Raw genomic sequence first — 22151 nt, 5'->3', positions numbered from 1 at the left:
GAGAGAGAGAGAGAGAGAGAGAGAAAGAGAGAGAGAGAGAGAGAGACAGAGAGAGAGACAGAGAGAGAGAGACAGAGAGAGAGAGACAGAGAGAGAGACAGAGAGAGACAGAGAGAGACAGAGAGACAGAAAGAGAGACAGAGAGAGACAGAGAGACAGAGAGAGACCCTAGAGTGGGGATTGGGGGGAAAAGGGCCAGAACACACTGCCTCTGGGAATCATGATCATAGATTTAGAACTGGAAGGAATTTTTGAGATCATTCGATCCAGCCTTCCCCTAATTTTGCAAATGAGGAAATAGATCCAGAAACATTCAGTGACTTGCCTAAGATTACAAAGATAGTAAATAATATGGGTCTCCTGACTCCAAGTTCAGTGGCCTTTCTATAATAAAATACTGCCTTGCTACTCAATCTAGTTCTTGGTGAAATTACCTGTGCCAGTAGTGCATAAATGGATGTGGTGCCTGAGGAATCAATTCAATGTAGCACAATTATTACATGTCAACTGAATAGAAATCACAAAGCTAGATGCTAAGGTAGAAAGATGAGCTCTTTCTAGAATTTAGTTTATTTGGGGAGTCTATTGTCTAAATACAGATAAATACATACTTATATATAGAGATAAATATGTATAAACATATATCTGCATATAGATAAATAACTGTTGTATAAAAGGAGGTATAATAAGTTCAAGAAGAGTTGACAAAGTATAATTCGAAATATAGGGAGAGGAAGGCCATAACTACCCTTGGAGGGATGAGAGCAGTGGGGAGCAGAGATAGGATGTGAGATGTATTTTAGGTCTTTTTTTTTTTTTAACCCTTACCTTCCACCTTAGAATTACTATTGTGTGTTGGTGCTAAGGCAAAAGGGCAGTAAGGGCAAGGCAATGGGGGGTTAAGTGACTTGCCCAGGGTCACACTGCAAGGAAGTGTCTGAGGTCAAATCTGAACCCAGAACCTCCTGTCTCTAGGCCTGGCTTTCAATCCATTGAGCTACCCAACTGCCTCCATGAGATGTTCTTTAAAAGGACTCGACATGGGGCAGCTGGGTAGCTCAGTGGATTGAGAGCCAGGCCTAGAGATGGGAGGTCCTAGGTTCAAATCCGGCCTCAGACACTTCCCAGCTGTGTGAGTCACTTGACCCCCATTGCCTACCCTTACCACTCTTCCACCTATAAGTCAATACACAGAAGTTAAGGGTTTAAAAAAAAAAAAAAAGAACTCGACAGTCAAAGAGAGGAATGGTTGTCCAAGGGGCCCGGGACACTGACTGTGACTCACATCTCCTCCACTCTCTTTAATGCCCACGATGTTGGGATGCTGAGATAAGGTGACCACAGCATCCACAGGCAGGTCTAGTCCCGTGTTGGCTGGGACAGTATACAGCACCACCGGGATTGGGGACAGATCAGCCACCTGAAAGGTACAAAGAAAAAGAGTAAGCAAGGACCTGTCCCAAGCCTGTAGAATCCTCCTCCCTTCTGCCTTAGGTTTCACAAGTCACCTGGGTCTTAACTACAAGTAGGCATTCTACTTATTCTAACCAGAAGCACCCCTAGGGCATATAGAGTTCTCTCTCCAGAAAAGTACCCAAGAGGAAGTTTTTTGTGTTTTTTTTAAACCCTTACCTTCTGTCTTAGAATTGATACTGTGTCCATTCCAAGGAAGAAGAGTGGTAAGGGCTAAGCGATTGGACTTAAATGACTTGCCCAGGGTCACCCACCTAGAAAATACCTGAGACCAGTTTTGAACCAAGACCTCCCATCTCCAGGTCTGGATATCTATCCACTGAGCCACCTAGCTGTCCCCTAATACAAAGTTTATTTTCCCCTTTTTCTCCTTCCCAATTCAGCTTCCCCTCCATCTCTCTCTCTGTCATCTTTGACCATCATGCCCTGAGACTTGAAACACCTTAGTGTAGTGGTGAATCAGGGCTGCACTGGACATCCTGCCTCGATAGTAGCATGGTGTCACCACTAGGGCAGCATCTGCTCCAACCTGGGCCATGTTCACAGTCATCTGCACGGTAGCTTGAGTGGCTATAGGATAAGAAAGGCAATTTTGGGGGTAGCATAAGGAAGACATGGTAGGATTATAGATTTATACCTGCTAAGCTGGTCATTTGTCCTTTGTTTCCAAGAGGACCACTGGCATCACGGAGTGATGTCTTGGCTTGCCAGTGAATTGGACTTAAGTAAGGCAGAGCTGCACAAAGTCATCAGCCTCACTCTCTCAGTCATTAAAGTCCAGCGGCAAGACAGAAGTCAGGGCAACGTGATGGCCTGGCATACAATGGACGACTGTGGCTTCTTTGATGTCTGACCAAGCTCTAAACACTCCACAGTGCCACCTTCAGCCACCTTCATGGCCGTTGGAACAAAACTGTTTTTGTCTACCCATTCCACTGGGGGAAATCTTCACATCCCCCAAACTCTCTGATAAGCTTGGTTACCCTCATCCTGGTTTATCCTATCTACTGAGATGGTGTTGCGCAGCTGCTGCCTATGCTACAGCTTCTTGGAGCCACAGGGGAGAGTTGGGTCAAGATGGACACCAAAGGTAGATGAGCAACCCTGGCAAAGAGCTTGCCAAGCCTTCACACCAGAGGTGCTAGTCCTTCCCGAACACTCGACCTGGTAAGCACTTATACCTTAAAAGATCATCTAGTCAACCTCAGAATTCTACAGATGGAGAAACTGAGGCTCAGAGGCATTAAGGGACTTGCCCAAGGTCATGCAGCTAGAGAACAGATGATGGAGGATTCGGTGTTATTTCCACTTTCCATGCAAGACTTTGGAGCGAGGATAATTTTGAGACAAAGAATTTGGGTATTTCAGAGGTAGCAAAAGAAAGTAACCTGAATCTTATACCCTAAAGACTCAAGAACTTACGTCCCATCAACCTACCCTCTGTCCCCACCCAAAGATCACCCAAACCAAACACATGGTTTCTTACACTCGCAGCCGGAGCCAGCTATTAAGAGCTTGTCTTTAGGCATCACCTGTCGAATTCGGCTCACCACCTCCAGCCGCTCACTGCTCGTCAGGTAGGGGAACTCACCATTGGAGCCCTGTACCACAAAGCCTGCAATAAAGGACTCATTACTACCTGAGGGAGTCAAACATGGTGAAGGAGAAAGATCGGGGGCCTTGGAGCCAGCAGACCTGAGTTCAAATTCTACCCTGGATACTTACTAGTTATATGATCCCCATTTTGCCTCTCTGAGACCCAATTTCCTCTTTGAAATAAGGATTCTAGGACAAAAGACCTGGAGTTGGAAGGGACCTCAGAGGTTGTCTGATCCAACTTCTTCCTTTCACAGATGAAGAAACTGAGGCTCAGAGACACGAAGAGACAAGTCCAAGGTCCCACAGGGAATAAATGGTAGAATCTGTCTATGAACTCCAAACTGAGCACACTTTCCATTGTGTGGTGGAGATACATTCATTACCTGTCTCACTGGGTTGGGAGAAGTGTGCTCTGTAATCCTTAAAGGGTGATATAAATGTTACTTATTATAAAATCTGACCAGGATTTGCATGAAGTAAAGTTCTGGGAGTTTCTTCTCCTCGATTTAATTCAATTCAGTTTAACAAATATTCATGAAGCACCTAATCTGTGTAAGGCAACATATTAGGTACAGAAACAAATGGACTGATTCCTGCCCTCAAGAAGCTGATACTCTTTGTTGTTGATCAGTTGTTTTTCAGTTGTGTCCTACTCTTTGTGATTCCATTCGGGGTTTTTCTTGGCAAAGATACTGGAGTGGTTCACCCTTTCCTTCGGCTCATTTTACAGATGAGGAAACTGAGGCAGAGTGAAGGGACTTTTCCAGGTGTCGCATGGCTAGGAAGCCTCTGAGACCAGATTTGAACTCAGAAAGAGGAGTCTTCCTGACTCCAGGCCTGGCATTCTTTCCACTTTGCCACCTAGCTGCCTGGACACTCTCCTTACGTTTTACCCTGAGTAACCTAAACAGTCACTGTTACGAGCATGGCCATTCCCTTGAGTCTTCTGATTCTGGCCACTGAGTCCTAGGGCCATTAGGCTTCTCAAATGGGTAGATCCAGTTCTGAATGGGTTGGGTGGCAACATGGCAGATATTCACTGGCAGGGAGTGGGCTATAGTCCCCTTTCAAGAATCATCAATCTCATGATGGCTGGGTTCATCTAAACATTGCAGCTAGAAGGGCACTGGGGGGGAGTGGGAGCCAACATAAGAGAACTGTGTACATGTGCATGTGTGTGTTTATGTGAATGTTGGCAAGGATAGGACACAGAAGCAATCATGATGGTTTACCACATACCAAGCATGTAGAAGGGACTAGAAATTGAGTAAGTCAGAAACCTTGGATTCACAATCTCTCTTGCATAAATGCGGAAATATAGGAAGGTGGCCAAAATAGGCCAAGCTACCCTGTGGCCAGAATTAGCCTTAGGCAAAATTGTGAAGCAGTCATAAATTATCTTCATTGTTTTTCAATCTTGTCCCATTCTTCATTGTCCCAGATTTCTATGGTTTGCCCATCCTTAAGACAGTCCCCTACTTGCCCAGGATCTGCCCTCAAAATGTCCCATGATGTCTCTGGGTGCTTATTGATACCATATTCCTTTTTTTTTTATTTTGAATATTTTCCCATAGTTACATATTTCATGTTCTTTCCCTCTCCCCCAGACTCCCCTAGCCCCACTTAGCCGACACACAATTCCATTGGGTTTTACATTTGATACCATATTCTTAAAACATTCTCCTGTATTAATAGCAATTTCAAATATTGGAATAACATATCAGTTCTTGGGACAGGGACAGCGAATGTGTCTACCAAGAGCTATTAAAAATATATTTGCTGACTACAGCAATATAGCCAAAAAATTATTCACTGTGACCAAGTTAGATTTACACCAGGGATGGATAAATAAATGTTAGGGAAACAATTAATATACCCAGTCATATTAAAAATAAACCACATGATCATATCAATAGATATGGAAAAGATCTTTGACAGAGTACAACATTTATTTATGCCAAAGACCCTGCAAAGCATGGGTACAGAAAGAACTATTTTTAATATGACAAAAAGTATATTGATGAAAACTAAAAAGTCACATTATTTTCAATGGGAAAATACTAGAAAATTTTCCAGGGAATGTAGTAGTAAAACAAATGTACTACCTTTCCTCACTGTTGCTAGTCATAGTTCTAGATATTAGGATAAGATAAAAAGAAGAAATTAAAAGCATACATATATATACATATATAGGCAAATTGACAAAACTATCCTTATTTGTTAAGAACATGATGATTTATTTAGAAAACCCAGAGAATCAGTCAAGAAACAAATCCAGAAAAACAACTTCAATTAAAGTAGCCGGAGGCAAAACAGATTTTCAAAAATATCAGCAATTCTAGATAGCAATGACAAAATGCACAAGGAAATAATAGAAAAGGAAATTTCATTCAAAATAACTACAAATAACATAAAATATCTGGAAATCAATCTGCCAAGAAACATCAAGACATATAAGTTCCTTAAAGAATAAAGAGCGACAAATAATTGGATGAATATTCATTGCTCATGGTTGGGATGTACCAATGTAATAAAAATTACAATACTGCCTAAATTAATTTATAAATTTGTTGCCATGTTAAACTACTGCTTTATTAAGCAATATCTTATATGCTTAAATGAAATGCTAACAAAAAACATTTCAAAGGAAAAAGGTCTAAGAATCTCCTGGAAAATAATGAAAAAAGTAGAAATAAAGCAGAAATAACATTTCCAGAGCTCAAATTATGTCACAAAGCTATAATCATCAATAAGAATCTTATACTGTGGGGCAGCTGGGTGACTCAGTGGATTGAGAGTCAGGTCTAGAGACAGGAGGTCTTAAGTTCATATCTGACCTCAGACACTTCTTAGTGTGTCTGTGTGACCTTCCTAGCTTCCTAGGAAGTGTGACCCTGGGCAAGTCACTTAATCCCCATTACCTAGCCTTTACCACTCTTCTGCCTAAGAACCAATACACAGAATTGATTCTAAGACAGAAGATGAGGATTTAAAGAAAAATAATTGCTAGAACACATAGTACTTCACCAACATCACCAACAGTGAATTAGTATTTACTCCATTATTGACTATTCCCATCTTTTATCATCTTTACCACTTTCCAGGATATGAACTAAAATCTCAAAGTTATTTTGATTTTAATTTCTATTATTTGGAGCATAGTCTTATATATAGTCATTAATACTTTGCAATATTTTTGTTGTTGAAAACTTCATACCCTTTTACTACTACACGCCCAGTGTTAGGTATATATTCATATTAGTTCTCTACATATCTAGAATTATCAGACAATAATCTGAGATATTTTATGCAAATTTATCCTCCCCATAGGCAGCTTCTTGTCTTGGTTACATTGATTTTGTCCATGCAAAAGTTTTTCAATTTCGTCATCAACATTAATTCATATTTTGTGGTCATCTTTATCCTTTCAGTTGAGAATTATCCTAAACATAGCTATGAAAGTACTTATTCTAGTCCTTTTGTAATTTTTTCAGTGATGTGACCTCTAAAATTCAGTTCATAAAATATTCATTTGGAGCTTGTTGGTATTAAGATATTGGTCTAAAACTAATTTCTGCTTATTTATTTTCCAATTTTCCCAAAAGTTCCTATCCCAGAAGGAGTTCTTTTCCTAAGTAATTTATGTTTTTAGGATTATTAAACACTTGAGTTTGATTTCTTTTTGTATCAGTCTATTTTTCTATTTCTTAACTGGTATAAGACTTTTTATTAAATCCTTACCTTCCATCTTAGAGTCATTAAGTGACTTGCCCAGAGTCACATAGTTAGGAAATGTCTGAGGCCAGATTTGAACCTAGGACCTCCTGTCTCTAGATCTGGCTTTCAATCCACTGAGCCACCCAGCTTCTTCCTGTTCTAACAATTCTAGAAAACAATTAGGAATTAAAAGTGACTAAACTGTCCATACTTTTTTGACATAGTGATATTACTACTACATCTATTCTCCAAGGAAGTCAAAGACAAATTAAAAAAATATGTATTTTATTTTTCACCAATTACATGTAAAAATATTTTTTCATATTTTTTTGAGTTCCAAATCTCTTCTTCCTTCCTCCCTTTTATCCTTCCACCCTCCCTGAGGCAGAATGCAATCTGATATAGATGTAACATGTGCAATCATATAAAATATTTTTCCATATTAGTAATTTTGTGGAAGAGATTTCAAATTTTAAAAAAGGAAGAAGAAAAAAATGAAAAATAGTTTTCAGACTCCATCAGTTCTTTCTCTGAAGGCAAATGGCATTTTTTATCATGAAGTCTGAGACTACCTTGAATCACTAGATTCCTGAGAATAACCAGGTCATTCACAGTTCATCAAAAACGAACAATAACAAAAAAATGTTGTTGCCATTGTGTAGATGTTTTTCTGGTTCTTCTGACTTCATTTTGTATCAGTTCATGTTAATCTTTCCAGATTTTTCCAAAATTATCCTTCTCATCATTTCTTATGGCATAATAGTATAAGATCACAAGCATATACCACAACTTGTTCAGTTATTCCCCAGTTGATGGACATCTCCTCAATTTCCAATTGTCTCCTACTACAAAAAGATCTGCAATAAATATTTTTATACAAATAGGTCCTTTTCCTTGTTTTTTGTTTTTTTCTGACCTCTTTTGGATATAGACTTAGTAGTGTCATTTCTGGATCAAAGAGTCTGCACAATTTTAGAGTCCTTTGGGCATAATTCCAAATTGTTCTCCAGAATGGTTGGATCAAATTACAACTGCACTAACACTGCATTATTGTCCCAATTTTCCTGAATTCCTTCCAACATTTATCATTTTCCTTTTCTGTTATATTGACTATCTGATAGATTTGAAGTGGTGCCTCAGAATTGTTTTAATTTGCATTTTCTAGTCAAGTTGTTTAGGGCATTTTTTCATATGTCATATCTTCAATTTCTTCATCTGAAAACTGCTTATTCAGATCTTTTGATCATTTATCAACTGGACTTATATTTTTACAAATTTGACTTAGTTCTCTATATATTGGAGAAATGAGACCTTTATCAGAGATACTTGTTATAAAAATTTTTTCCTTCTAGCTTTTCTGTTTTCCTTCTAATCTTGGGTGCATTGGTTTTGTTTATACAAAACCTTTAAAATTTAATGTAATTAAAATAAGCTATGGTTCATGGTTGTAATGGAATACTATTTTGCTATAAGAAATAACAAACAGAATGAGTTCGGGAAAAGCAGGACATTTGAACTGATGTATAGTGAAGTGAGTAGAACTAGGAGAACAATACAAATAGTAACAGAAATGCATGATGATCAACTGCAAAGAATTAAATTATCAGCAAAAAGTTCCCAAGATATCCACAAGAGACCTGTGATGAGAAATGCTATCCACCAAAGATAGCCAAAGATGGAATTGTTGGAGTCTGGTTGCAGATCAAAATGCCATCTTCCACTTTATTTCAAACTTTATGAGTTGTTTTTTTATTGTATGTGTCATATGTGTCTTTTGTCATGGCACAGGGAATATGGAAATAAGTATTGGATGAAAGCACTGGCCATAACCTACAACAGACCACTTACTACCTCAGGGATGTGGGGAAGGGAAGTAGGGAGAAAATTTGAATTCTAAGATGTCAGAAAACAATCGTCAAAAAGTTTCTAACATATAACTTAAAAATTAGTTTTTAAAAAAAGAGAATCCCTGCCAAAGTTGAGCTACAGAAAGAAGAAAAAGTAATAGAGACACTAGAACTTTTGATTAGATAAAATCTTAAAAAGGAGCCTGGCAATAAAATTTATGCCCTTGGATGCCCAGATGGGTAACAAACAAGGTATACTATAGATCTTAATTCAAAGGGACAAATTTAACCTTCAATGTGTCACCAAGACATGGTGGGAAAGACCCAGGATGGGAATATGATTCTGGAAGGATAGGCCTTAGGGAAAGGGAGTAAAGTGGAGGACAAAATAAAAAAGGTAATGTAAAGTATTCTCATGTAAAGAAATCCTGGAATCAGAATGGGAAGTACAGTAGAGAGCAACAAACAGAAAAAGAAGCAATAGTATCATCAGACTATAAACAGATGACCTGGACAGGATGAGAAAATATGGAAATGGATAAGGAATTTGGGACACAAAACAAAACTGACCCAGGGACATAATAGGAATTAGAGAAGGTCAACTGTTGTCCAAAGTTTTACAAAAGGGACAGGAAACCATGAACCAATGAGCTTAGTTTTGATTCCTGGAAATTTCTGAGAACATACTATCCGAGGGATGGTTGGTGAGCATTTAGAAAAGGAAGCAGTGATTATGGAAAGGCAGCCTGGCTTCCTCAAGAAGTCATGCTAATACAGTGGACCCAGGACAATTCTGAAGAACTTATGGTAAAGAATGCTATCTACCTCTAGAGAAAGAACTGCTGGAGTTGGAATGCTATTTTTCACTTGTGTTTTTATTTTGGGGTTTTAGTTTTGTATATGTATTCCCTTACAGCAATGATCAATATTGGAGATATGTTTTAATAATACATGTATAATACAGATAAAATTGCTTACCACCCCTGAGAGGAAGGAGAAAAGGGAGAGAGGGAGACAATTTGACTTTTATTAGTTTGGAAAATGTATGTTGAAAATTGTTGTTACAAGTAATTGGGAAAATAAAATATTTATTCAGATTTTAAAAAAGAAGAGGTCACGGTGGACTAACCTCATTTTTTTTCTCTTTTTTTAAAAATGTTATGTCAGGTGAAAGTCGTAGCTATAATTTGCCCAGATTTTTAAAAAATATTTGAATACTTTTTTGTTATTGTTCAGTTGTGTCTGATTCTTCATGGCCCCATTTGGGATTTTCTTGGCAAAGATATTGGAATGGTTTGTCATTTCCTTCTCCAGCTCACTTTGCAGATGAAGAAACTGAGGCAAACAGGATAACACAGCTAGCAAATGTCTGAGTTAAAATCTGACTTCCTAGTTACGTGACCTGGGCAAGGTCACTTAATCCCAAATGCGTAGCCCTTACTGCCCATGGAATCAGCACTTAGTATCGATTCTAAGACAGAAGGTTAAGGATTTAAACAAAACAAAACAAAAATTTATACATGGTTTGCTTAGGGCAAATATCCTGATTTGGGCCAGTGGCAAAAAGGGAAGCAACAAATCCTGATGAATAGGAACTGGGGGCTGAGAAACTTCCCTGTGATGGAGACTTGTTTTTCAGTTGTTTCAATTGTGTCTGACACTTGTGACCCCATCTGGGATTTTCTTGGCAAAGATACTGGGGTGACTTGCCATTTTCTTCTCCAGCTCATTTTACATATAGGGAAACTAAGGTAAATCGGGTTGAGTGACTTTTTCAGAGTCACACAGTTTATAGGTGTCTGAGCCCAGATTTGAACTTAGGTCTTCCTGACTCCAGGTCTAGTGGTCTATCCCCTAAGACATTTGGATGCCCCAGTGAGGTAGTAGGTAGCCCATGTTTAGAGATATTCACAAGGAGGCTGGAGGATCGCTGGCTAGGGATGTTGTAGAGGATATTCTTGCATGGTGTATGGGTTGGAATTGATGACCTCTGAGGTCCATTCCAGTCCCAAGATTCTATGATTCCATTGTATCACCTTCAGAAGGATATAAACTAATCTGAGTAACAAACTAACAGAAGTCATCTTCCTTCTACATCTTTAAGTATACAATAACAATAAATAATAACTGGCATTTACATAGTATTTCAAGATTGGCAAAGCTTTTTACAAGGATCTGATTTTATCCTCACAACCACTCTGGGAAGGAGATGCTCTTATTATCCACATTTTACAGATGAAGAAACTGAGGCAAGCAGCATTTAAATGACTTGTCAAGGGTCACACAGAGAGTTAAATGTATGAATCTGGATTTGAATTCAGGTCTTCCTAACTCCAGGTCCAGTGCTCTACTGCCCTGCCTACCTGCCTCCAGACAAGGATACCCAGGAGCTCTTCATATTCCTGACTTTTTTTTTCCTTTAGAGAAATTCAGCACCCACCTGCATTTGAGGACAAAGTCAGAAAATATTGCCCTCTGAAAATGGAGCTGAGTCTCAAACAAATGAGGCGAGCTAGCTGCAGAAGTGGGGGGTAGGGGGAAGCAGGGAAGAGAATATGGGGTTCCAGCCCTTTCTATGTGCCAGGCATAGTGCTAAGTAAGTGCTTTACAAATATTTTCTCATTTAATCCTCAAAACAACCTTGTAGACAAGTAGCCCCATTTTACAGTTGGGGAAACTGAGGTAAATTAATTTACCTGGGGTTACAGTTAGTGACACAGATTTAAACTAAGGTCTTCCTGACTCTGTTCTACCCCCTGCACCACCTACCTGCCACCTCACCCCAAGAGATGAGACTAAATTAGATGTCTCCCCAGTTATAAAAAATCCGATGGGAACCAGATCGAAGTAAACTACAGCTTTAGAAATTGGTAACTAGCAGAAAGATCAAGGAAGAAGATACATGCTACATTATGTATGGAGTCAGGAAGATCTGAATTCGAATCCAACCTCAGACCCCTGCTAGCTGTTTGACTCTAGGCAAGTCACTTAATCCCATTTGCCTCAGTTTCCTCATCAAAATGAGCTGGAGAAGGAAATTGCAAACCACTACAGTGTCTTAGCCAAGAAAACTCCAAATGGGGTCAGTCAGATATGACTGAAATGACTGACCAGCAACAAAACACATTGTATTTTTTTAGTCCAAAATTTTCTTGATATATCCACCATAACTCTTTTCTCCTGGATACTTCATCGTCTCTGAGCATTTTTGAAACTATTCTTAGTTCTCTCCTTTCCTGTTTAGCAACTTTTTAGTCTCTTTGGCTTGTTCAGCATCCATATCCTATTCCCAATTGTGAGTGCTCCCCAAGACTGTGCCCCAGGCTCTCTTTCTCTCTCTCTCTCTCTCTCTCTGGGTAACGCCATCAGCTTCCATGCATTCATCATCTTGATGATTTCCAGATACAGCTCCAGTTTCACCCTGGAGCTTTAATCTCACATCAGTTATATAGTAGACATTTCAAACTGGATGTCCTAGAGATATCGCAACCTCTACACATCCCAAATAGAATTCATTATCCTTTTTTTTTAACCCTTACCTTCTGCCTTAGAACCACTATTGGTTCTAAGGCAGAAGAGTGGTAAAGGCTATGCAATGGGGATTAAGTGACTTGCCTAGGGTCACACAGTTGGGAAGTGGGAATTCATTATCTTTTCCCCAAATCTGCCTTTTCCCAAACTTCTCTATTCCTGTGAAAGGCATCAGTATTCTTAGTGTCTTCTAAGTTCATAACCCTGGCCACTCCTCATTACCTTTCTATATCCCCATATTGGTCATCTCAATTGGAAATAGATGGCTCCTCAAATGTCAATTGGTTCTAATCTCTTAAAATATCTTTTTTTAAACCCTTACCTTCCATCTTAGAATCAATACTATGTATTGGTTCCAAGGCAGAAGGGCAGTAAGGGTTAGGCAATGGGGGCTAAGTGACATACCCAGGGTCACACAGCTAGGAAGTATCTGAGGCCACATTTGAACCCAGGATCTCCTGTCTGTAGACCTGGCTCTCAATCCATTGAGCTACCCAGCTGCCCGCCATTTACATCATTCTTAACCATCAATTCAAGAAACAGCAACAATATGGTCTCTCCATTATTAACTCTACTGGATGCAATTTCCCATATAGGATTTTTTGATGCTGTTCAACTTGAATCATCTTCATCTGATTAGGTGCAGGACCAGTAATGCAGAGGATATGTGAAAATGGAGTCCCAACAGAGAAATGACTAAATCGGGGTGCCTGGAGCTTGTTCTTCAGGGGGCACCAAGTTTACATGGCACAGTGATAGAGCACTGGGCCCAGAGTCACTTATTAGCTGTGTGACCCTGGGCAAGTCATTAATCCTGTTTGCCTCAGTTTCCTCATCTATAAAATAAACTGGAGAAGGAAATGGCAAAGCACTGTAGTATCTGTGGCCAAGAAAACCCCATGTGGAGCTACAGAGAGTCAGACAGTACTGAAAAACTGAACCACAAACAACAACACTTACATTTCTTAACTTAACATTTAGTCACTCAGGATAATAGTTAAAGTAGGAAGCCAAGTAAAGATAAAAAATAAAACAAAATAGGAAGCCATTAGATCAGGGGTTGGCAACATTGGCTCTTGAGCCATATCTGGCTCCACCTCCTGACCTGCCAGTCCGGGCAGAGCCCCAAGATGTGCCCCAGGGGGTCCTTCAGCCCCCGCCCCATATTCCAGCGCCTTCCGCCTCCATCCTCCTCCTTCCGCAGGCGTTTATGGCTCTCACAGCCAAAAAGGTTGCCGACCGTTGCATTAGATGGTGGACAGGGGTTCCCTGGGTCATGGCTGTCAAAATGTCTAGTTAGCCCAGTGCCTGACACATAGTAGGCGCCTAATAAATACTACATGACTGGGTCCAGGGAAGATGCCATACTGTCATGCCCTCTTGGTAGCCTCGGGATTAGGAAGTATAAGGACAATTCACCTGTGCAGAGAAAAGGCGTTGAGGCAGGAAGAGGACTGATGAAACAGGGCAAGCATTTTGTACAGGGATGGAGGACTTTGGGTGAGAAAAGCCATCAACTCCACACTAGTATTTTTGGAAAAGACTGTTAATCAGTTATTCAAAATTCAATCAGCATCCCTGGAACTTCCCTGTCCCAAACTCTCCTGCCTGGCCATCATTCCCCTCTATATTGCCTAACCCTTACCGCCCCTTTTGTCTTGGAACCAATGCATAGTATTGATTCCAAGATGGATGGTAAGGGTTTAGAAAAGAAAAAAAGAAGCTCCTTGAGGTCAGGGATTATCTTTCTTGCTTCTATGTTTATCCCCAGTACCCAGAACAGGTATTTGGCACTTATAAGTGCTTCTAAGAAAAAGGCTTTCATTCATTCAGTGAAAAAGGATTAAAAGGCATCCAAGTGGGATGGCTGGGTTCCGCAAGATGATGTGATAGGATAGGAAGAGAAAAACTGTCTGTTCATTTGCTCACACTCTTCTGAGAGCTTCTGCTAGCTCTGCTGCAAAGTTAACACCCGGCAACTTCCTCTTCCTTGGAACCTCAAAAGCAAGGGAGGATGCTGAAATGTCCCGGGAGCCAGTGCCCTGGGGAAGCAATTGTTCTGGGCATAATTGGGTCCCCCAAAATAGCACTATCACTCCTGTGATCTAGAAACAGAACTTCTGAAAAAGGAACAATATATTCCCCATCCAGATTACAACTGATGGAAGAATCCCCTACGACGTGAGCCATATTCTCTGGCTAAATCCCAGCTTCCACGGAAGTCTTCAGACATGAAGCCACAGTATTGCAAGGTTTTATTGGCTCATTCGCAGGCATTTTTCTTCAAGTAAATCCCATGCTTCTGGTGGGGGGAAGAGGGGGTGCCAGTCCTGGGCACTTCCCTCTGTTATGCTAAAGGATGCTCCTGGTACCTCCCCAGAGGAGCCAACTGACTGACTACCCTTCTGTGGATTTCTCCTGTGGCCCTCTAAGAGAGGCAGTCTGTTCTGAAGGCACAGCTTTCCCCACTCTGCCTTGGTGGGTCACTATGGTTTCTTGTGCTGGATTTTTCACTTCTGGCATCCTGTAGACATTGTAAAAGGTCCAGATGTTTCACTGAGGTTAATGGGGTCTGAGGCACATTGGTAGAAATCCTTCTGACTGGCATCTAAAACTACTTCTCCTTGGACCAGGGTCAGGATGGGGAGGTGGCGGTGGTGGTGGGACAGTCTGTGAGTGGTGCGACTGCATTGACCCAGTCAGGAGAATAAGATGATGCCAGTCTTGTTAGCTAATTTCAAAAAGAGAAACCATGGTGGCCATGAGATGATTGGCTGTGATTGCCATGGTAGCAACTGTTGGAGCGGGTTATGTTGTTTTCCCGGTGGGGCAGAAAAGTCTCCTTGACTTTCATCTCTACTTCCTCCAGGACCTTGAATTCCTCTTTATTAATGTCCTTGGTTTCCAAATGACCAGAGTTTGGGTTGCCTGGGGCCCTCTGAAGCATGGAATCTGCCAAGTACCGACCTGAGACATCAATTTCCCGCATATTTGCTGCCATCGATGCCCATGTTGCTGCCTCTTCCCCTGAAGTTGACTTGGAATTCTCTTTGTGGGTCTCCTTGCACACTTTGCTTCCTGATGTCCTCTGCCGGCTGATAAAGGATTCCTTTTGGACATCGATATTTTTCCCTTCTTTAAGTTTCGAGGTGGAGGTTAAGGTCTCTACTTGGAAGGTAGTATTAGTAGCACTGGCCTCCCCACTGCCATCTTGGTGCAGGCCGGGTATCTTTTCCTCAGAAAGGCGGCTGAAATGGGATTTGATCCAGGGAGCATTCCTATTCTCCGAGGTAGCCGAAGTGCTTGGCATGTCCCATATTAATTCGTTCTCAGCTTCCTTCCTTCTCTTGGAGGACTTCTTCCTCCAATGGAGCCAGAGGTAGAGGCCTCCAGCACCCAGCAGCAGGCTGGCCGCCAGCACCACCTTGAACGATGGTTGCTGGGAAATCCCTTCTAGGCTCTCCAGGACCCTGAGCCAGTCAGGCTGAAATAAAAGGGCAGTAGGATTGGGGAGCCTAGGCTCCCCTTAGTTGGTTCATGCTGAAAGACACTTCAGAGGCTATCTGTGGGACAGATCCCTGCTCCTCCACTCCCTGGGGGAGACCCTCCCCGCCTCAGCAATGAACCCCATTGTGAGGGAGACAGCTAGGAGGGATGGGCAGATGGCCCCAGCAGTCTTTGGGAGCAGCCAGGCAAAGCGTGAGCTACCAACACTAGAGGAAATGAATTATTAGAGACTAATTTTGTAAGTTGTGGCTGCCATCAGCTCCATTTACCTCTGATCTGCTTTTGTGGTTGTTGTTCAGTTGTTTCAGTTATTTCTGACTCTTTGTGACCCCTTTTGGGGTATTCTTGGCAAAGATACTTGCCTCTCTTCCTTCTCCAGTTCATTCTACAGATGAGTAAACTGAGGCAAATAGGGTTGAGTGCCCTGTCTAGGGTCACACAGCTATTTGAACTCAGATCTTCCTGACTCTATGCCTGGCACTCTCTCCAGTGTGCCAGCCTAGCTGCCTGACTCCTTCTGCTACTAGCTCACTAAGCATTGTTTCTATCCTGTCCCACCCCAGCCATCCTGAGAACAAGAAGGGAGGGAGGGGAGAAAATGAGAGCATTCTGGAATGGTGTTAGGTCACAATCTGGGGAAGTACAAGTGATTGGCTCAGCACAGGGGCAGCACTGGAAAGCTCCCTGGAGCATCATGATTACAAGGGGACCCAAGCATTTCCCTTCTTGACAGAGAAGACTCTGCTGCCCCTGTATATAAGTAGCAAGCAAGAAGACTTTTTTTTTAATGGAAATGCCTTTCAACCACTATCTTCTGTTGTCCTGGTGTTCAATATCTCTTTCTGCCTTTTCCAGCCCACGACTAAGCAATCATATATTTATTGCACACCTATTATAATTCCATCATTTGTTGTTATTCTTGCATGGTTCAAATTACCATTCAATAGCTGCCCATCCTTTTGCCTTGTGTAACAAAGTTTTGCCAGAAGGTGGAAGGGAGAATGTTGCCCTTGTGTAACTCAGTGCTGCTGCCCATAGTCCATGGATACATGGCTACAATCAAGTATTTGTCCAGCCTGACCTGCTGACTCAGTTTGTTCTGTTGCTGGCATTTCATGACTTCAAAATAAATTGTGATCAATAAGAGTAAAAAAAAAAAAGACACAGAATGAGACATACATCTTTGCACATGGACAATGTAGAAGTTTTTTTCCTCAACTAAATATATTTGTTACGAGGTTTCTTTTTTTCAAGTAGAGGGTGGAGGGAAAGAAAAGAAAAAGTGGGGTTAGTGATAGGGTTCCCTTCCACTCAAAATCAGAAGAAAGAAGGCCAGAAGGAAACAAGCCAGGCAGCTTTGAAAGCTACATGTTAAATTATATACTTAAAAAGAAGAGTAAGTTTTATGTCATACATTTGCAACTTCACATACATACAATCTTTTCCTACTGTTCCACAATATATCTAAAAAATGCTAATTGTATTTGATGTTCAGAATTTACCAAAAAAAAAAAAAAAAAAAGGAAAAAAAGGAAATTTATCCAGCTTTGGACTTGTGGAGGTGTGTGTGTGTGTGTGTGTGTGTGTGTGTGTGTGTGTGTGTGTGTGTGTGTAAAGGCTATCAGTTGTGACACCTACTATTATTTTATAGGCTTGAATGTAGACCAATAGCTCTTTAGATGCTGGTTATTTCCTTCCAAACACTGGGAATTTCCACCAGGTAAACAATGGCACTTTGGGTAATATCTCTGAAGGAACTATTATCTTATTTCACAAAAGTCTTAACTTTTGAAATCTTGTTTCATGGGGTAAAAAGGATGATATATACTCAAGGAGAAATATCAGAAGACATAGAAAATGAGATCAGACACTTATCATATAATATAGTCAAAGTGAAGGTAACAAAAGAGGTCCTGGGTTCTTCCACTCCTTGCCATATGACCCTGGAAAAGTCATTTAACCCCAATTGCCTAGCCCTTGTGACTCTTCTGTCTTAGAGTTGATACTAATGGGGAGTGGGTAAGGGAGGAAAAGAGAAAACCTGAATCCTAAAGTGTCAGAAAACAAGTGTCAAAAATTATTCCCACACTATGCCCAATGGGTTATAAAACTGCATTTTGATTCTTTGATTCATATCTCAAAGAGATCATAAAAAAAGAGGAAGTATCTGCTTGTACAAAAATATTTATAGCAGCTCTTTATGGTGGCAAAGAATTGGAAACAAGGGGATGTCCATCGATTAGGGAATGGATAGTCAAATTGTGGTATGTGCTGGTGATGGAATACTATTGTGCTATAAGGAATGATGAACAGGATGATTCCAGAAAGAGATGGAAAGACCTATGTGAACTGATGCAGAGTGAAATCAGCAGAACCAGGAGAATATGATACACAGTAATAGCAATATCATACAATGATCAGTTGTGTAAGTCTGAGCTGCTCTCAGCAATGCAATGATCTGGGACAATTCTGAAGGATTTATGACAAAGAATTATATCCACTCCCAGAGAAAGAACTGTTGGAATAGGGTGAATGAGGATCAAAGCATATACTTTTTCACATTAGTTTATTTGGGAATTTCTTTTGGAGTTTTGGTTATCTGTGAGTATTCTCTTACAATGATGACCAATATGGAAGTATGTTTTGCATGATACTATATGTATGATCCAGATCAAATTGCTTTCCATCTCCAAGTGGGGGAAGGAAAGGGAGGGAGGGAGATAATTTGGATCTTATAATTTCGGAAAATGTATGTTGAAAATTTATTTATATTATATGTAACTGGGAAAATAAATTATCTTTGAACAAAAAGTATTGTTTCTACATTTAACTGAAAAGATAAATAAATATCACCACTACTACTCTGCCAAAAAAGGCCAAAGGGAAGTCTCTAGCATGTTTAGATATGTGCTTTATGAAGAATTTACAGAAAGAAATATATAGGAATCGAATAGGATAAGAAAACATGGATAAAGCTGGGGGACTATTGAAAAAAAAGCATTAATTATTCTCTAATAAATATCAACAGAGGGGAAGGGAATAAGTATTTTTATAAGGCAGCTAGTGGTTAGAATACTGAGTCTGCAGTCAGGAAGACTCTTCTTCTTGAGATCAAATCTGGCCTCAGACACTAAGTGTGTGACTCTGGGCAAGTCCCTTAACTCTGCCTCAGTTTCCTGAGGCATTTTATATCTGTAAAATGAGCTGGAGAAGGAAATAGCAAACCACTGAAGTATCTTTGCCAAGAAAATCTCAAATGGGGTCTCAAAGAATGGACATGACTCAATAACATTTTTATAGCACATACTATGTGCCAGACACTGTACTAAGTGCTTTTTATACAAATATTTCATTAGACCCTCAAAATAACCCTTGAAGTAGGTAGGTGTTATTATTATCCCCATTTCAGAGATGAGGAAACTGAGGCAGTCAGCGATTGTGACTGTGTCAAATAATAACTGCCTGAGGCTTGAATTTGAACTCAACTTCCTGATTCCAGGTCCAGTTCTCCAGCCATTCCTCTATAATGACAGTTAGCATTTACATAGGATTTTCTAAGGTTTGCAAAGCACTTCACAAATATCTTGTTTTACCCTCACAATAACACTGGGAGGGAAGAACTATTAAATATCTTCATTGTACAGATAAGGAAACTGAGGCACTGGTGAAATGATTTGCCCAGGTTCACACAGCTAGTAAAGTATCTGCAATAGGTTTTGAACCTCAAACGACTAGAGCAAGGTTTAAAGAAATGCAAACATTCGGATACAAATTATGCCTTCCCAAATTCAACTGTTTTAAGTTGCTGAACCTCTTTTGTTTCTTGTTTTTTTAAACCCTTACTTTCTGTCTTAGAATCAATACTGTGTACTGGTTCCAAGGCAGAAGAGTGATAAGGGTGAGGCAATGGGGGTTAAGTGACTTGCCCAGGGTCACACAGCTAGAATGTGTCTGAGACCAGATTTGAACCTAGGACCTCCTGCTTCCAGCCCTGGCTCTCCATCCACTGAGCTACCTAGCTGCCCCCAACCTACTCTTCTTCTTGTTGTTTTTTAACCCTTTAATCCTCTATCTTAGAATTGATCCTAAGTATTGGTTCCAAGGCAAAAGAGCAATAAAGGCAAGGCAATTAGGGTTAAGTGACTTACCCAGGGTCACACAACTGAGAAGTGTCTGAGACCAGATTTGAACCGAGGACCCCCTGAACCTCCAGAACCCTGACTCCAGGTCTGGCACTCCATCCACTGAGCCATACAGTTGCCCCCTTATTCTGTTTTAAGGAGACTTTCCAGCTTCTGTTCACCTATGGTATTTTTTTTTAACTTGCCCATGAGTGCTAGGCTTTATGCCCAGTTCCCAGCTTCTAAAAACTACCAAGTGACTTTTCACATTCTGCCAGCTCTTGCCAAGTCTTTGAATGCCTCAGCATCCTTGTATGCCAGCTGATTCTCTGCCTTCTCTACCCATCCTCTCTTAGAACAGCTTTCTTGAACTTTTACTTTCCAGCATCAAAACCATGAGGCTTTGTTTTGTCCTCTGTTTCACAGAGAGGAATGATCTCTTTCCATCAAGACTCCTGGGAAACCACCTCACTCACAGCACTAACTCTTCCAGCCCCAAGAAGAGCCTGGAGTCTAGAAAGCTTGCCAGATTGGGAGTTGGAGGACCTGGATTCAAATCCCATTTTCTGATTTTGCCTATATGACCTTAATAAATTACCTCATCATTTATAAAATGAGGGGGTTGGACCAGATGACTCCTTCCAGATTTAGATCTATGATCCCATGCAAGTTTTGCCCCCATGAAATTGGTATCTTTTACTCCTCAGTACCATGGGATTCTAGATTTAGAAGCAGAAGGGACCCCACAAGCCATGTAGTGAAGTCCATTCTTCCTCTCCCCCCATTTAATGGATGAAGAAACTGAGGCTCTAGAAGTCTGTCTGAGGTCACTCCATATCCAACTGTGGGCTTTCTTACTGGCTGACCCCATGGTTTTCTTCCTCCTCTCCTACTCTTGGCTTCCCTGGCTTCCAGGCCCAGCTAATATCTTATCTTCTTTAAGAAACCTTTCCTGAATTGCTTGTCAACTCTGGGAGGGGGGCAACATGAATCATGTAACTATGGAAGACTTGTGTGTACATTTGATATTGGGATAAAATAAAGATAAAATTAAAAAGGGAAACCTTAGCTGATCCCCCTTAATGCTAGCACCCCACCTCTGGGGATTATCCCCATCTTGCACATGGCTTGTTTGTAAAGAGTAGTTGGCATGTTGTCATCCTCATTAGACTGGGAGCTCCTTGAGAGCAGGGCCTGTCTTTGGCTTTTCTTTACATAAGCCCCAGTGCTTATAGCACAGCACCTGGCACATTAGTAAAATATTCCAATGCCCAGCAAATGTTGACTGACTCACTAAGGGGAAGGGGCAAGACACGAACCCAGGACCTGAGACTAAAATCAGCTCACTTTCCGCTGGAGCATAGTGCGACTTGCATAATACCAATGACTTCTGCCTATAAAGGCCAATATCTTATTTTCCTCTGAACATTGTAACACACATTTGAATCCAAACGTCTTCAAGAAGAGATACACAGTTTCTCATAAGGTTCCTGATGGCTGTGGCTCAGGAGAGACAGAGACAGACAGAAAGATAGACAGAGACACACACACAGAGACAGAGAGGAAAAGAGGAGGAAGAGAGAGAGAGAGAGAGAGAGAGACAGAGACAGAGACAGAGACAGAGACAGACAGAGACAGAGACAGAGAGACAGAGAGACAGAGAGACAGAGAGACAGAGACAAGAAGAGAGGTCAGGAAGACCTGAATTCAAATATAGCTTCAGACACTTCCCAGCTGTGTGACCTGAACAAGTCATTTAATCTTTGATTCCATGATAGAAGGATCCACTGGAGAAAAGGGAAATGACAAACCACTCCAGTATCTTTACCAAAAAAACCTCATGGATAGCTTTGGCCCATGGAGTCACAGAGTCAGACATGAATGAACACCAGGAGACTCAGGGACCTGCCTTGGGGTAGGTGTTGCTGGGTGCTCAATTCCAAGGGCTCTGGGAAGGATCTCTCCTGCCAGCTCCCTTTTGCCCTCATCCCAGTCCCCTATCACTTATAGATGCTGCCTTCTCTAGTTCCACTATCCTCTTAATAATCTGCTTTCAGCCTGGCTGTTTTTCTAGTTCCAGGGGGAATCTTCCTAGGCTGAGTGAGGAAGCTTCTGGAAGAGAGTTCACCTGTACCAGATGAGGGGAACCGTCCCTCCCATTGGATCCATGAAACCCTCCATATTTACTCATGAGCCTTCCCAGGGCTACAGCTTACCAGAGTGGAGCATAGATGAGAAAACATGAAAATCACAGCTACAGGAGTAGCGTGCTCTCTGTCTCCCTCTCTGGGGTGTGTGTGTGTGTGTGTGTGTGTGTGTGTGTGTGTGTGTGTGTGTGTGTGCTGTCTCTTATACA

At 41.1% G+C, this 22151-nt stretch overlaps 1 protein-coding gene across 2 annotated transcripts in view; it reads right to left on the bottom strand.

Moving 5' to 3' along the window:
- The window catches only part of HOGA1 (4-hydroxy-2-oxoglutarate aldolase 1), a 40194-nt gene that overhangs the window by 5972 nt on the left and 12071 nt on the right, over positions 1–22151 (bottom strand). The window contains exons 2-4 of one of the 2 annotated variants that reach the window (XM_044665738.1): positions 2960–3088; positions 1916–2043; positions 1286–1420 (exon numbers count right to left, since the gene is read on the bottom strand). The exons of the other annotated variant lie outside the window; for it this stretch is intronic. Coding sequence (XP_044521673.1) covers positions 1286–1420; positions 1916–2043; positions 2960–3088 — 392 coding nt within the window. The remainder of the gene's footprint in view (positions 1–1285; positions 1421–1915; positions 2044–2959; positions 3089–22151) is intronic. 2 annotated transcript variants of the gene reach the window in all.

This window comes from Gracilinanus agilis, chromosome 2, assembly GCF_016433145.1.
Source record: "Gracilinanus agilis isolate LMUSP501 chromosome 2, AgileGrace, whole genome shotgun sequence".
In the NCBI taxonomy this organism is placed as follows: Eukaryota; Metazoa; Chordata; class Mammalia; order Didelphimorphia; family Didelphidae; genus Gracilinanus; species Gracilinanus agilis.
The sequence above is the reverse complement of the archived record's forward strand: the minus strand, read 5'-3'. Positions and strand labels throughout refer to the sequence as shown.